This window comes from Stigmatopora nigra, chromosome 3, assembly GCF_051989575.1.
Source record: "Stigmatopora nigra isolate UIUO_SnigA chromosome 3, RoL_Snig_1.1, whole genome shotgun sequence".
In the NCBI taxonomy this organism is placed as follows: Eukaryota; Metazoa; Chordata; class Actinopteri; order Syngnathiformes; family Syngnathidae; genus Stigmatopora; species Stigmatopora nigra.
Genome location: NC_135510.1, coordinates 7,229,518 through 7,245,375, shown reverse-complemented (window position 1 = coordinate 7,245,375; position 15,858 = coordinate 7,229,518). Strand labels below are relative to the sequence as shown.

Below are 15,858 nucleotides of genomic sequence, written 5' to 3'. Positions count from 1 at the left end.
TCTGAGGGTCACACGCCAGCTATTCCAGCTATTGGCCAACGCTTTGGATCAACCCTCAGAAAACTGACCGGCGGGTGTCAGATATGTCCTTGCTCGATCACAAAGGCATTGCTTAATGATTAACCAAGTCATAAACGCCAAATGAGAGATAACGCAGCTCATTGCCTGAGCTTTGGAGAATTGATTACTAATAATATTGTCTGAAGTGCACATGTTGTTCAACGGTGGCACTTTATGACACTTTGGGTATTTCCTTTGACCAACTCTTGCATTGGATGAATCATCTCGATGGACGTTCCCATGGTAAATGCTCACCTAACTATGCAGTGGAGATTACAGACTAATTAAGTGACATCGGACAAAGCTTCCTACCCAAAAAGTCAATTTAAAACTATTGTGGAAATCATTGTTCTTTGTCATGACACGCTCTGCAGGAAATTCTTTGAAAAAACATTTTGAATTGACTTGACGTGAAGAAATGGCCATAAAATGAGAGTTAATGTGAGACCATGAATTACAGGAACATGCCTAAGGCACTTCTTTAGAGCTGCCTTTCAAATACTTTTTTTAAACAGGTAAACTTCCTTATTACTGACACACTGTGATTTATGCATCAGTGAAAGGGAGGCTAATGAGTCCCAATCTGACCTTGAGGTTGCTTTGCTGAGAAGTAATCGTCCAGCATGTTTTTTTTTTTTATGTTCAAATGGAAAAGAACCAGTCCATGTCATGTCGCTTATCACAGTTAGAACATAGTAGTTGTAACCATTTTCATGAATTGCACTGAATGAGTCATGTGAGAGAAAAAAAATTCCACAGGGGCATTCAGGGACTGTCTACTTATCTTTGTTCCAAGTGCAGTCAGAAGGATGCACATAACTTTGACTTGTGGTGAAATAAAAAGGACTGCAGTCTTTTTACATGGACACACCTGCTCCCTCTGTCTGAACGTAAACATCCTTCAAGCTGGCAGGACCCCTCAAGTTTTATTGGATTTAATTTGCAGTCTGCAGCTCACCTCAAATAACTGTAGTGAACTGGGCAGCATTTTTTTTTAAATGTGGCCATTTTCAAAGCAATGTGAACAAGTACTCAGAGTACAAAGTTCAACTACGGTACATTGAGCCTATTAAAATATGCATAATTGCCCCAAACACTGGTGTTCTATTTGGATTTGGTGACCCAATGCAAATGCACTGTAACTATAAAATGCAGTGATACCTCGAAATTGGACTTCATTTTTCTCCCATTTTAAGATCTAGAAAATGATTTGACTTCATGGTATCCTAAAATATAATATTTCTCAAAGGACAGACTTTATTGACCAAAACATTGCAGTTAATAGCTTTAATTCCTGATCTAACATTAATTTTCCTTCATTAATAGGAACCTCTGTCATGGAAGAGAAGTTATCTGTTACCAAGTAAATGACTTCCCTTCATAGGAATCATCAGTAAGGTAATAAGCGTAACATCTTTACGATCATCAACAACACCAACTCATGTTGCAATGGATAATCATTGATCTGTTCTGTGAGGGGGGCTAGGAAAGGTTTAGCCTGACTTGATGTTTGAAATGATACAGCAGGAATTTGAAGAGAGCTAAAATAATCTCATTGTCTTTGTCAAGATTTGCAGGATCTCCACTATTCTCCATTCCATTGATAAACCATCTGTGAATGTCATTCTTCAGCTAAAAGCTGCTTTACTGCAAATATAATGAAAAAAATAGCTTTAGTTCTGGTTTAAAAACTATTTACACTATCATAATTATTAGAGTTATTGAAAAAGAACTGGGAATTAAAATGGCTACTGTATCTTGTGCTCTTATCACAACACATTAGGCTTGAGCGGTCCGAAGACCACAAGTGATAAAATTTATGATTTATAATCAGTAAAAGCTAAGGTTCATGATTTGTCTTACTACTACTACTTGTTCTTACACTTTGAAACAAGTGTTCATTGAACTACTGTGATTATCGTGCAGCCCTATCACTTGTCTGACCTCAAAATCTTTATCTTTATCCAGAACTTTGTTGACTAATGCCTTATTGATAGAGACTTCTACCAAATTAGGCATCTCGACTGGAAATGTTGTATGGACAAAACAGTTCTCTATATTTTAATTACAGTTTCAGATTAATAAAGCATTCAAATAACATAACTAACAAATTAAGACATTTTTTAGACCTCAAATGGAAGCTTGTTCCAAAATAATTCGCCTCTATGCAGGGAATGCGCAAAAAGACTGTTTTTTTCTTACACAATTTGTGAAACGTTATAAAATATTTTCCATAGCAGCACAGTCATTATGATTCATATCTGTTCTTGTGCATTTTGCAGTGTTCTTTATCCTTGCATTAATGTTGATGTATATATCAGTGAATGTCTATACTCAGCATACTGTAGACATGCATATATTAGAGTTGGGCCAATAATTCAGCCACAGAACTTATTTGGCTGAAGCATGACTAAATTGTGTTTTTTGGTTGAAACATTTTTTCCTGAAAAACATGACTCCAACTGAATTTGATGATCCATGCAAAACTGCAAATTTCTCTCCCTCCTTTTTCACTATTTCATCCTTATCTACACTCACCCCACCCTGGCCAAAGTGTCTGGTAAGTTAAGTTAAGTAAGCAATGAGGATGTTTGGCCCAGCACCAATCATATATAGAAGTGGCTAGAAAGAGGTTGCAACGCATCTTTTAAAGTGCACTACTAGTAAGCTGTAGAGTAGACTTGTTGTAATCAATATTTAAAACATCAACTGGAATCAATAGACTAGCCTCAGCGAGCTTCTTATTGTGATCAACCCAAAGCCTGAAGCAGCTCGCATACCCTTATTCCATTCGCTTAATGGGTCGCTTGAGACACACTGGCATTTTGGGAAGAACTTTCAAACTCTCTCATGCATGCCATTTTTGGCCACTCTCTTTTTGGAATGGAAACTTTTTTTCTTGACAAGTTAAATGAAGGAAACATTATACGTTTCAGGATATCTCAAGGTTATCACTCCCAACCGCAATACAGTGTTTGACAATATATAATGTAAGAAAAATGGCCAAGGTGGGACAGGGACATTGTAAAAGGCAGTGAAAATAATGATCAGTCTGCCTCGGACTGCCTGGCAAAAAAGGGAAATACCACCTCTCATATTAATGTGCCCATGCTTTCCAGTTTAAGTATTATTGTGATGTAGTCCGTGGGTCATTCCTTGATGGATTACAATTGTCATGGTTAGAGATGTTTTTCCCTGGCTGAGAAATGGTTTTGTTGTAAGATTTTGTTGTTCACATTTTGGTTAGTCTCTTCTAATGAATCTGAAATGCATCCAAGAACCATTCATTTCCCGTCTATATCTCGGGATGTCTTGTTTGGCAACTACCCAGTCATCTTCATTCCTTATGGTCAAATTGAATTTAGTGAGAAAGGCTGCACCTTCTCCTGCTTTTGTCATCATTTTCATCCTATATTAATTACGTTTTGAGTTTGCAGGGATCCTTTGCAATGCTGATTTTCAGTGAACTATACAGTTACAAATAAGTCACAGGTGTATACCCTTATTTCCCACACAAAACTTTCAAATATCCATTTTTCCAATGAAGAAATTCCATTTATTTTACATCATTGAGTCAAATGTCAACAAGAACCACTTTCCACCAGCCGAGCAGAAAACTGGTCCGCATATCTGTTATTATGATATGTCACGCACGCCCACACAACATACAGGAGCTCTAACATTTCTAGATGAAGGCACATAAACCCATTGAAGGTCACAGTAAGGCAGATTCACAGCACTATGAGGAAATTGCAGATATTTGCCAACTTAAAATGTATACCAATTTGATTCTCCATCCAGACCAAGCTCTTCCTTCGTCTGTTGCCAGAAAAGTGGCTGAGAAAAAGACAACGATTTCCTCCACAGTGCTAATAAATGTCCATTTCCAATGTGACCTTCTCCTTCGCAGACAGGTAGTGAAACTCTAGCAGCACTAAAAGATAGATGGTCCTTTCCCCTTCGTAGTCCCTATTTTGTTCCTTCGACTACATCGGCCAAACTTTGGACGAAATTCTTGACGGACATTCTCTGTCATTTGTCATCCGGACAGATGAAATGGATCGTAAACATGTTTCCTTCGCTCAGACTTTGGCAACAAGCAGAAGGCCATCATTCAACAGGAACAGCAGCAGTACACTCTTTGCATCATTAAGAAACAGTAACATCATAATACAAATCAGTTTGATCTCCCTTACGCCACTTCTCAAAGTGATCTTTATACACGGCATCGGAGTGTCTTTGATTCACTGACTGATTGGATTTGATTAGATCACAGGATCATTTCACATCAATACCCTGTGTCCAATCACACACATTCTCTGGGGCAGGATAACTCTCACCTATTTCTAATCGCTTTTGCCATTCGGAAATCACGTTAGGAAACTTGCCCTGAGTCTACATCGGAATATTTACAGCTGGGCACCGCAAACCTCTCATGTGTGTCCAACTTTCACCTTGACTGTCAGCACGCATTGGGTTTTTTGGGCGAGGGTTAAAGGGAGCTTCAGCGATTTCTGTGCCATTTGATGAGCTGAAGGAGAATATGACACAGCATTTGCCTGACGCTTGCTCCCACAACGATATGTAGACGCAGTGGAAAGCTCTCCAGGCTCTCTGAAGAGCAAATACTAAAAGTAGCATGCACTGTAATGCCAAAAGTAATCAATCATTTGAATGGACTCTCATAAGGATTTAAGTGACATTCCATTTGTAATCAATACGTCTTGTTTTAATGATGTAGGCCAATCTTCTAGGAAAGTAATTATGGGATTTTTTTGACTGAGTCTGGATCTCAATGTAAAGACTGTGTTAAGACTATACAATTTCTACAGAAGCACTAGTCCCCAAGACTGGAGCAGGGAATAGTCTGAAATACTCTTTTGGGGTGAATCATTCATTGTTCTTTGTTTTCTGGAACACAGGGCCAATATCTGGATTTCGCTTTTTGAAAAATCACTATATAAATAGAGGGACTGGACACCTTCCAAATCTAAGCCTTTTGGATAATATCTGAAACATCTTCAAAATACAAGAACGTCTATTTTCCTTAATTCAGCCCGTGTGGAATAAACTTTTCACATAAGTGTAGGTGATTCAACCCATCTTGACCACCCAAGTCATATGACATCTACAGATTTATCAATTAAACCCATATGCGAATCAAGGCGTGTGAGTAAATATATTTGGCAAAATAGTGCAGCTTTGGTGTTTGGACTGTCACAGTAATGATAGGTTGCAAAACTTTTGGAATTCCCAAAACTGGAGACATTTGATGGAAATAAGATTACAGAATTTGAGGTCCAATTTGAAATATTGCACAAAATTCTGTCACATAAGCTTGATCAAAAGACTAACCTACATCGTATGTTAATCCAGAATACAAATAAGAACTGCTTCCCGTGGAAAATATCCAACTTTAGGCAGGTGTGCAACAGTAGTCTTTTAGTGCGCGTTCCATCAGTGATTGATTAAATGCATATGAAAGTCTAACTTAAATAAGGTTTGAGAGGACATCTCCTGATGTCTGTGCCCCTGTGTTAAGTTAGGGCATACTCAAACGTCCCTTTCTCCAATCCCTCGATGCCGTCCGCCCAGTTGGACGACGGCATGCTGCTGTAGGGGTCCAGTAGGATCCTGAAACACCTCACTATTAACAGTCCCAGAAACACTAGAAGCATCCCCACGAAGGCAAATGCTGTCTTCTGTTCCAGAGTCAGAGAGTGCGCCATCATGTCGTTTCCGCTCATGGCAGCGAGGGAGTGGTTGTAGTGGACGCTGCACATTGTAAATCGACATCCAGGTGCCTCATCTCTTCTTTGACGGGGTCACTGGTTGCATGTTACCTGGGTAGATACGATGTGATGTCTTGAGATTGGGACTCGGATGAAAACCAATTAAGTAGCCTTTAGTAATATTAATCCACTAACTCGGGTGAAGGGACGACTCAGCAAAATATCCAAATCAGATTGTTTACAATACATCCAAGAACTAACCGTGACTGATGAAGGCTGACGGTCTATTAATAGCTTTCCCGGACAAACTTCGATCTCTTCATCTTGACAAAATGTTTTAGACATGAGGATAAAACCAAAAATTCAAGGCTGGAGGGCTACATGAAGTCCCAGCAATCAGAAGGCATCATTGCTTGAAGCATGATAACATAGCTTATGGTTGAGTTAAAATACCAGCATGTCGCAGTGCTTATAGTCAGATATTAAACACATGCAAACCACTAATGGAAATGTTGCATTTAGTTTCATCTTGGCATTTTCTACTATATGCTAGTTTTGGGAGACAAAATGGCATTGGACCTGTTGCATAGGAGCATATGCCTGCCAGTCAGTGTCATTCCATTAGACATAGTAACAGTGAATGCAGGCAATTGCTGCAAGTCCGCCTCTTTCAGTCAATTCTCCACAAATCTTTTTAAGCAGCAGGTGGCTCGAGAGGATGGGCTTGAAAGTGGAATAAATCGGCTGACACAGGAAAGTAGACAGGGTAATTGATAGGATACAGGTATGTACAGCGAGAGACAGACTATACTTGCAGTGGTCTTATCTTACCGTCATGATGGTGCCATTCACAGACCTGTTGATAGCACATCTTCTGCAGAGGTCCTCCCTCTCGGCAAAGGTGCAAATCCGCTTGTGAAACCTCCCACTATAAACATGTTGAAGGCTTGTATCTCACCAAAACAAAAATCCAGAAAGAAAGGAGGCAAAGGAGGGGGTGGCTCAAGCCGGGTTGTGTCTGTTCACAAGGATGCTGCTGCTCATCCTCGTGCTGCCTTGCTTGCTGCCTCCAGCTTCATTATCATTCTGATTCTCTATAGCCCGCCCTATAGCAACACACACACTCCTGCTGCATGGCAACCACTTGTTAGTCTCACCCAGTTGCCCCGCCGCCTCACTCATTCACAACATTCCTCCCAGAGAGGCGTAAGGATGGCTGCAACGGCGTATAAACAAGGGAGCTTCTGTCTCCTCCCTTTGCATCCTTGCAGCTTGGGTGTGTTAGTGTTTTTTCCCCTCAAAGAGGCTACACCGAAACGAGAGAGGAGGAAAGTCACGGAATGCTGCCTCTCACTGTGCCTGCTGAGGAACTACTGCAAAGCTATCATAGGAGCATCACTCCTCAACCATTGTTTGTTTTGAACTGGTGATCACGATAAGGCAGATGAGCCTACTGTGGAGAGGAGTGCTTTTACTGTAGCGATGAAAAGGTAGACAACTTGCAGGTTATCTGGCCGCAACATGCAATACGGAAGCGGCCATCTGCTATGCTATTATGCAGTACAAGTTTATATCAGCTGTGAGGCTTTTTTGTCGTAGTGGTGCAGTGACTCAGATCTGAATATAAGGAATTCCACTGGGGAAATGCTCAATAATGTTTTTTGAAATAAATTAAACTGTACAAGTGGTTAACTGAACTTCATTTTTCATTTCAAAGTGGACAGCAAAGAAGGAAGAATGCGAAAAATATGAGGAGGATTTTCTTTTGCAGTATTGAATGCACTCTTCATTTCAGATTTCAAGAAGCCAATGAGTCATAATCATTGTGTCCTTTGTTTACATTACATCGTGGCCCCTTAAGATAAGGATGACTGAGGTTTTTTTCTACCGAAACGAGATAGTGTTTATCGTATTTCACTGTCTTACTCTTTATATCTTTAATTTATAGATGTACAAAGCCACATATCCTTTGAATTAAATCTAATTCAAGTGTGTTTTGTTGGACTGGTTGTTGAAAAGTTCGATATTCTTTTATTCAGGATCCTTTGCCTTAACATTTTACTAAAATTGCTCTTTTATGTATAAAGTCTAATGGATAATTCCTTTGTCCAATTGCTCACCGACGTGTTACAATTTGATGAGTATTTGACAAATGGCACATTACTTATTACTCAGTACAGCACATTTAGCAGTATCTAATCTGGATTTTGTTCTACTTTATATATTAGGCACTTTTGCGTGTGTGACTTAAATTAAAAACTGTTGCATAAAGACTATTCTGTGTCTATCGGACACAAGGTTAACGATTATTAGTCTTCTATCTCGGGTCAGGCCCCCCTATATCTTTAATGCTAATGGATTTCATAACACACCTGCTTTTACAGTGGCATAATCTGGACTCAAAAGTTCAAAAGGAGAAGCGGCAATGCCAACAGAATTGATAGCAGGAATTATTAATTAATTAAATAATGAAGCTACATTACCATGCATGGCCATCATTTAATACAAATCAGATTAAATCAGTTATAATATGTATCCTCGTTAAGTCTTTGGCTGCTAGTAAGGGCAACAGAATTCCAATCCATTTTAACTGTGAGGGCTGGCAGTCAAAAAGGAGTGTAAATCTTTTATCATCAATGGGTAGTTACTATAACATTTTCCTTTATTCTAAATATCACAATGCATACTCTGTGACCTGTGCTGGTGGTGAATGAGTTCATATTGAGGTTGTATGCTTTTGTATGCAGAAAGTTTTAAGAGGCATAGATTTTCTTCAGCCACCTGTGTGGAGTTTGCATATTCTCTTTGGGCCTGTGGGCCTGCGTGGGTTTTCTCCGAGTATTCTGGTTTCCTCCCATATGCCAAAGACATGCATGGTAGGCTGGTTGGACACTCTAAATAGGTCCTAAATATAATTGTGAGCGTGAATGGTTGTTTGTCTCCTTGTGCCCTGCGATTGGCTGGTCACCAATTCAGGGTGTGCCCCGCCTCTGGCCCGAAGTCAGCTGGGATAGGCTACAGCACCCTCCGTGACCCTTGTTAGGATAAAGCGGTTCAGAAAATGAGTGAAATGAAATTCCTAATTCTTTCATTAGGTGCTTCAAAGACACTGGCACTTGCAAGCATTTGATGTGTGTGAAAAAAATCTATATGTGTTTCTAATAGCCTGTGGCTGCACAATTCATGTTCCTTATTTTTTAATGCATTTGATTGCATCTATCTTTAACCTTTCCAAGCATCCTTATTTGTTCTTCCTATTCAAGAATTGACCAACTAACTCCAAAACGCCTGACTGGATTCCTCGCATTTCGCGAAAGTCCTAAACTAAGTCTCGCGAGACTCGAGCAGGTTTGGCTGAACACATTTGAAAGTGCGTCAAGGCAGTTTGCGTCGTGCAAGGAACAGCAACGGGATCATGGAAGACATCATCCCTGGCCTTGGTGAAGATCCTAAAGCGGAGGAGCTCTGTACATCAGTCACATCGGACCATAGCGACCCCGAGACACCTAATGGCGTCAAAACGTAAGTGAAAGATCGTTGTAGTAATTTGTTCTCGGCCGAATGTATGAACCTATTCACGCTAAAGCTAAAATGGAGTCGCAATGAGGGATTCTTCATAGAGATGTAGTGTAACTGTAACGTAGGGGATGTTTCTAGCATTCAATCAGGCGTTTGGAAAGATTAAGGAATGCCTGTTTAAATGATTTCTTGCGTTACATTTTCTTTGTGGGATCCATTGTTTACTGGTCATAGCCATGTGATGAGGTAACGGGGAATGTTCAAATGTAGCACACGCCAGTGGTCCTTATTTATTAATTTTAAAGAATCACTTGACATTAACTGACCTGCCACTCAAGTCCAAGTAAACAGACAGCACAGAAGTGTATACATGTTTTTGCTCAAATGTGATGATCTTAAGATCTACAAATACTTGTGGTTCTGACGGCTGTTTTTATGCTTTTATCGCATGTATTTATCGCATGCATTACTTGCATTCGCAGGATGAGAATCAAAGCTAGTGTTCATGTTTTTTCAAACCACCAAAGGCTTCTGCACTCAGAGAACAAACATAACAGTAACAAAATCACTTTAACCGCTTCACTTAAATGTATCTACTGTAAACTGTCAACCACGCCCCCTTTTTTCCTCATTTGTTTTTTTGCTTTTTTATGCAACTTCAATTCCTGGATCGAGTACTTGCTAGAAGTACTTTCCCCGCCTCTCTGTGCGACCTAAATATTCCCTTTAGTTCAGGGCTTTTCAAGGTATTCTGGGACACCTAAATATGGAAAATCTCCCTCCTATAATGTCATTATAGAGACGCTGAGGACTCAACATGCCCAAAAGAGAAATACGAAGGTAAAGAGAAGTCCTCCGGAAGCAGAAAAGAAGGCCGCTATCATCCTTACAAAGAGAAACAAGGTGGCGAAAAGAAGAGTTTTAAAAGGAACCGGGTGTACATCAGCAACATTCCATATGACATGAAATGGCAGGCAATTAAAGATCTCATGCGTGATAAAGGTAAGTTTATCCATGAAGGGATTTGTGCCTTTAACCTCTCCTTACTCCTCAGCATTAAACTACTGTACTCTACATTTTATGTTAACAGGTAGATCATTATGTTTCAAGTTGTTGTCACATAGTTACAACCTTTCCCTCGATTTATAGCGTTCATATAGTAGGAAAGCACCATTCAGTGCTATGGCCTTTTAACATTCTTTTTTTTTGGATTGTGTTAATGTAGAGTTGTGTGATGAAAAGGTGGATATGACATGTTATCACTTGTTTTGAATGTAGCTATAATGTCCAACGTGTAGTTGAATATGACTGTATGACATTGTTGCATCTGTTGCAGAGTGAACCTTGACTACGACTTTCACTTTTCCTGAATGGCTTTTTTGGAAGGCCTGAAAGACGGCTTAAATTTAACATTGCTCTGAATAGAATCTGATCAATATTATTGAAGCCTTTTGAATTTCCCAGGTCGAATGTAGCCATTTGTGTCGGTGCAACTGCCCACAAGGGCTTGGTGTTACCTGATTGGATGTTGGCCTGTTTTATCATTAAGCGGGACATCTCCAGCTGTAGCGGCATTGCCAAGGGTGACAGCATATTGATGACTTGGTGATTTACATTCCTTTGTGTTCTTTTTTGGTATTTTTTTCCTGTGTATGTCTCATGTAGTCGGTGAGGTTACATACGTGGAGCTCTTTAAGGATGCGGAAGGAAAGTCAAGGGTAAGTGATGTAGCCAACTTGCTGCTGCACGAGGTTTTAAATGCCCTCAGCAGGCTCTCCTTAATCAAGTGCTCTTGAAGGTTTTGATCCTTTGGGTCTTACTAGAACTGGAGATACTCTAGGTTGCTTCTAGAGTCCTGATAGTTGTTTTAATGATTGACATTTACTTGAAAGGGAGATGTCCTGTTGCATTTTTGGAAAGTAGCTTTATGAACTCCTCCAAGTGGGCATTATTATTCTTCTTATTTTTTGCTTTTGTTGTTGTTGTCTCTTCAAATGGTGTCAATTTTAAGTTTGTTTTGGCCATTTTTAAAGGGACACTTGGATTGTTTGTTTTGTTTACTGATTGATCCTTACGTCACCAAATGTCTCCTTAATCGAATAAAACAAATCTCGTGATATTATGATATATTTATTTTTTGTTGGTACTTTTCACTGTGTCAATATATGATGGATAGATGTGTCTCGCCATAAAGAATCTAATACATTTAAACAAATATCTGCTTGGAATAAAAATAGTAAATGACTTGTTTGCAATAGATGTAGATAATATTTACTTCAGATTCAAAGATGAAAATGGATGAATGACAACTTAGAGTGCCTTGGCCTTTTAAAAAGAATGCATATTAATTGTTATTCTTTTGTGCTTTTTTTTTGTACAAAACACAACCTGCCCTTCTCCAATATACCTTGGTTAGGGCTGTGGGTAAGAAAAATCTCCATATTACTTGATTTTTTGTTCTTTTATGAAGTCATTTTGTCTTTCCTAGAATTACAATGGTCTTTCTGTGTCCACTAAACAGTGTGGTGGACTTCACTGATGAAGAATTTGTGACCAAGGCAGTAGAAACTATGAATCATTATGACCTGAATGGAAGGCTTCTTAACATTAGGGAGGTACAGACTCGACACCATTTGTCAAGAAAGACTACTACGTGCATATCGTAAATGGAAGAATTGCAATTTTTCCGTCCACATAAACCTAACTATATTTGCTTCTCATTCAAGGACTCTGAGGGGGAATATGCTCGACGTGTGTTACAACGCATGGAAAGCCAGCAAAACGGCCGATTGCGGGACATGGGACCCGGTGGAATAAATATCCCTCCCTCCATCGCCAACAATCCCAATATTCCATCTGAAATGAAGCAAGCATTACAATCTGGGCGACTGGGCAGCACTGTTTTTGTGATCAACGTAAGCACAACTCAAATGTATTAGTTATATAGGAAATATATTAGTTAATTGGCTATCATTGACGACAATAGATGTACTATCCAAAACAAGATATTCATTATGGCAGAAGGATATCAATAACCCACCAAAGTACTGCTGTAAACGCCCCCATGTACTCTCAGCGATCGTTGACCTCAGTCGTATTGGTCCATGGCTCCTAATTCATGTCTTTGTGTTTCATGCAGCTTGATTTCACGGTGAGCTGGAAGAAGCTGAAAGAAGTGTTCAGCATGGCCGGAGTAGTTAAACGGGCCGATATAAAGGCGGACAAGGATGGAAAGAGCCGTGGGATGGGAACTGTGATTTTTGAACAGCCACTTGAGGCTTTGCAGGCTATATGTATCCTTGACCAATTTATGTTACCCTAAATTAATGTACTTGTTAAAAAAATGTTTAAAATTGTCCTTGACTTAGAACTTAGCCATGTTTAATGGACAGATGCTCTTTGACAGACCGATGTATGTTAAAATGGTATGACTCGTTGATAATGTTACCTGACTTGAGCAATTATTGGTGAGTTCCTAATACATTGATTTTGTCTATACAGGATGATAAATCCATTCTCCCTGATAATCATTGCCAAATGGAGAAAACACCTCAATTACCACGTGAGTCTACTGCCGTTATGTTCTTGTCATCCCAGGGATTAATTGCTCATAAAATGTGTAATACTTAAATCTCTTTGTTAATTATATTCCAATTGGTCGTAAACTTTGAGTGTTACATAGTGGTAAGAAAGAGTATTAAAGTTTTGAAATATTGTGGGGGGTTTTTTATGTTCACAGGAGGCCTGTCTGGTATTGGAATGGGACTAGGACCAGGAGGGCAGCCCATTAATAGTAACAATCTTAACAGTGGAGGAGGGATGGGCTCCACAGGTACAGTAGGTATTTTGTAATTATTGTAGGAAACAAATCCGTAACTGTCTGTACAATTTCAAACATTTATTATTCACTTTGATCCCACCCAGTTAACATGAAATCCATTTGATATAGTAGTAGTGTTCCTATATCATTTAGCACAATATAACTTTCTCTTGTCTTCAGGTCTGGATATTTCTGGCTATTGTGGAATGAACAGACTTGGTGGAGGTAAAAGTTTAGTATTTTCTTACAATGTCGTGTTTTACTGCAATCACAAATTGTACATTATCTAATGGTCTTTTTGGCAGGGATGGGTGTAAGCAGTGGATTTGGAAACATGGATAACATGGCCAGCATTATGAATTTTGGAGCAAGAGAACTGATGAGTAGAATGAACGGTGGGTTTTTTGGACTGCCGCTGATTTGAAACGAGGATCCGTGTAGTTCAAAAACTTTTTTCTGTTCCGCCATAACTTGTATTAAGGTTGGCTTATGTGTCTTTTAAGATATGTACCGATCAAGAATAGGTGGAATGGATCGGGATTTCCGAAGCGGCGACATGCTAATGAATCGGGGATTTGGCGATTCATTTGGAGGACTGGGTGAGTTCAATTTTTCTTCTGGGATTTTGCAAGATGGCCACTGCGATTCATGGACTGTCTCTGGTGTTATAGGGTGCAATATGCTTTGGTCCATAACACATATCATTCCACAAATTGCATTCTCTCCATCAGGTCGAAGTTTTGGTGGTGGCATGGGCCTTGGTGGCATGGGAATTGGCTTAGGTACATTTTCACAAATTATCATATCTCATCCAGGACCTCAGGGGGTTTTAAAGGCACCTCAAACTATTTATTACATAAAACTATGTAGAATTACATTGACATCTGTCAACTCAATTTAAAAAAAAAAAAATACAGGAACTGTATTTCCGTTTTGGAAGTTTTTTTTTTTTTTTGTCCCTTGGAACAAAAGGTTTCCGATCAAAGCGTTTCATAAAGTGAATATTTCACATGTTGAAGCATACTTTAGTAGAGGGGGCTGCTATATATTGTGCAGTTACTTTTATTTGTTTTTGAAGTAGTGGACGCAATGTTTTATTGACTCGAAGATGTAGTTATTGTCAGTCATAAAAGCATCAGCTTCCCGTTGAAATGGTTTTACTGGACTGATTTACTGAACGGTATGATTTGTGTGTGTATTTACTTCAACATAAAGCATGAGTGAAATCAGAGTCATATTTAGGTTTTTGCTTATTTCTATCCAAAAATGTATTTTCAGTCATTGATTATATTGATTTATCCACGCAGGCCTTGAAACATTGTTGGAGTCTTCATTTAGGACACTCAGGTGTTATTGCCTTTTCTCATCTACTCTTTGTGGGTTTTTTATCTCAAGGTGGTGGAATGGGAAACATGGCTATGGATTGCATGGGCTCGGGCTTTGACCGCATGGGAATGTCAGGAATGGACCTTAATCGCAGCTTTGGAGGTGGCGGCCAGGGTTCCATGGGCATGTCGGACAGAGGCTACGGGTCCAAAGCTGGTCGGCAGATCTTTGTACGAAATGTAAGTTTAAACACGTTTGCGGAGAGAACTTTTGGTGTAGTGGAAACTGCTTCAGAAATTCATCTGTCCCACTAAAGTCTGACAGAATCAAAATTTGGCTCAAGAAATGTTGACACTTGCAACAACGTGCTTTACCATAAAATCTTATGTTAAAATATATTTGTGGCACACTATCTAACTAAGTACTGTTTATTTCTCCTCTGCAGCTCTCCTATGATCTTTCGTGGCAAAAGCTGAAAGACAATTTCAGTCACTGTGGTATGCTTTTTTTTTTCACTGACTTGGCTCTTGTCTTAGTTAAAATATGTATAAATCACATGACATACTATAGATTATTTTAGTGGCACATTTATAGTCTAGCAAACACAAGAAAGATAAAACTATGACTTCTTCCTGTTGGCCACAGGCAAGGTGATGTTTGCAGAGATCATGATGGAGAACGGCAAGTCAAAGGGCTGCGGAACAGTGAGATTCGACTCTGAAGAAAGTGCCGAGAAAGCCTGCCGGATGATGAATGGAACAAAGATCAATGGCCGAGAGGTGGATGTGCGTATTGATCGTTATGTTTAGAAGTTTGAACAAGAACTCATTTCCACATTTCAAATCTTTTCTGCCAGTACGCTCTTGTTTTGTTTTAAAAACATTTCTCTCCTTAATTTTGCGTCCATGATTGTTTTCACTTGTTTTTTATTAATGTATTCGGAATAGATTCTATTATCCTTTTTGTAATCGTTTTTTTTTAATTATTGTCTGGCAAGTTATTTGGAAAAAAAATAAACATTATAATTTTTAAACCTGATGCCAATTAGTCTTTTTAATGCTATATATTTATATTTTCTGATCCACAAGTGTTTTCCATTGCATTTTATTGTCTAACACTGCCCTGTAGTGGCCTCTTTGATGTGGTGACATTTCAAATGGAACATTTAAAAGTAGGACCGTTTTTTTTTATTCCTAGATGAGAACTTGTTTGTCCACTAAATGACCGGAATTGCCTCACAGATCAGAGAAGTGCTCGTGAACCTTCGAACTCAATTGTTTTGAGAAAGGTGACAGGTTGTGGGAAGTTTTCTTGACGATTTATGGTTCTTTCCTCATCACAGGCCATAAGAGCTAACTCGTAAAACTTTATCAGTGTTCAATTTTTGGTGCCCTTAAAAAC

The 15,858-nt window shown here is 39.2% G+C and overlaps 1 protein-coding gene across 1 annotated transcript; it reads left to right on the top strand.

The window, feature by feature from the left end:
- Positions 1–9,104: 9,104 nt before the first annotated feature.
- On the top strand, positions 9,105–15,495 carry myef2 (myelin expression factor 2). Its single transcript, XM_077712595.1, has 17 exons — positions 9,105–9,314; positions 10,111–10,313; positions 10,977–11,029; positions 11,728–11,735; positions 11,833–11,926; positions 12,038–12,226; positions 12,451–12,604; positions 12,687–12,736; positions 12,813–12,873; positions 13,051–13,143; positions 13,312–13,356; positions 13,437–13,526; positions 13,635–13,730; positions 13,863–13,913; positions 14,527–14,696; positions 14,903–14,954; positions 15,103–15,495. Exons 1-17 carry the CDS (start codon positions 9,208–9,210, stop codon positions 15,264–15,266), a joined length of 1,680 nt encoding a protein of 559 aa, XP_077568721.1. The 5' UTR covers positions 9,105–9,207; the 3' UTR covers positions 15,267–15,495.
- The last annotated feature ends 363 nt before the right edge of the window (positions 15,496–15,858 follow it).

Bases quoted from the DNA above. Each gene is read 5' to 3' on its own strand.
- myef2 (XM_077712595.1), top strand. From the start codon at position 9,208: ATGGAAGACATCATCCCTGGCCTTGGTGAAGATCCTAAAGCGGAGGAG. The intron at 12,874-13,050 runs GTGAGTCTACTG...TTATGTTCACAG, and splicing joins GAAAACACCTCAATTACCAC to GAGGCCTGTCTGGTATTGGA. The intron at 14,955-15,102 runs GTATGCTTTTTT...TGTTGGCCACAG, and splicing joins AGACAATTTCAGTCACTGTG to GCAAGGTGATGTTTGCAGAG.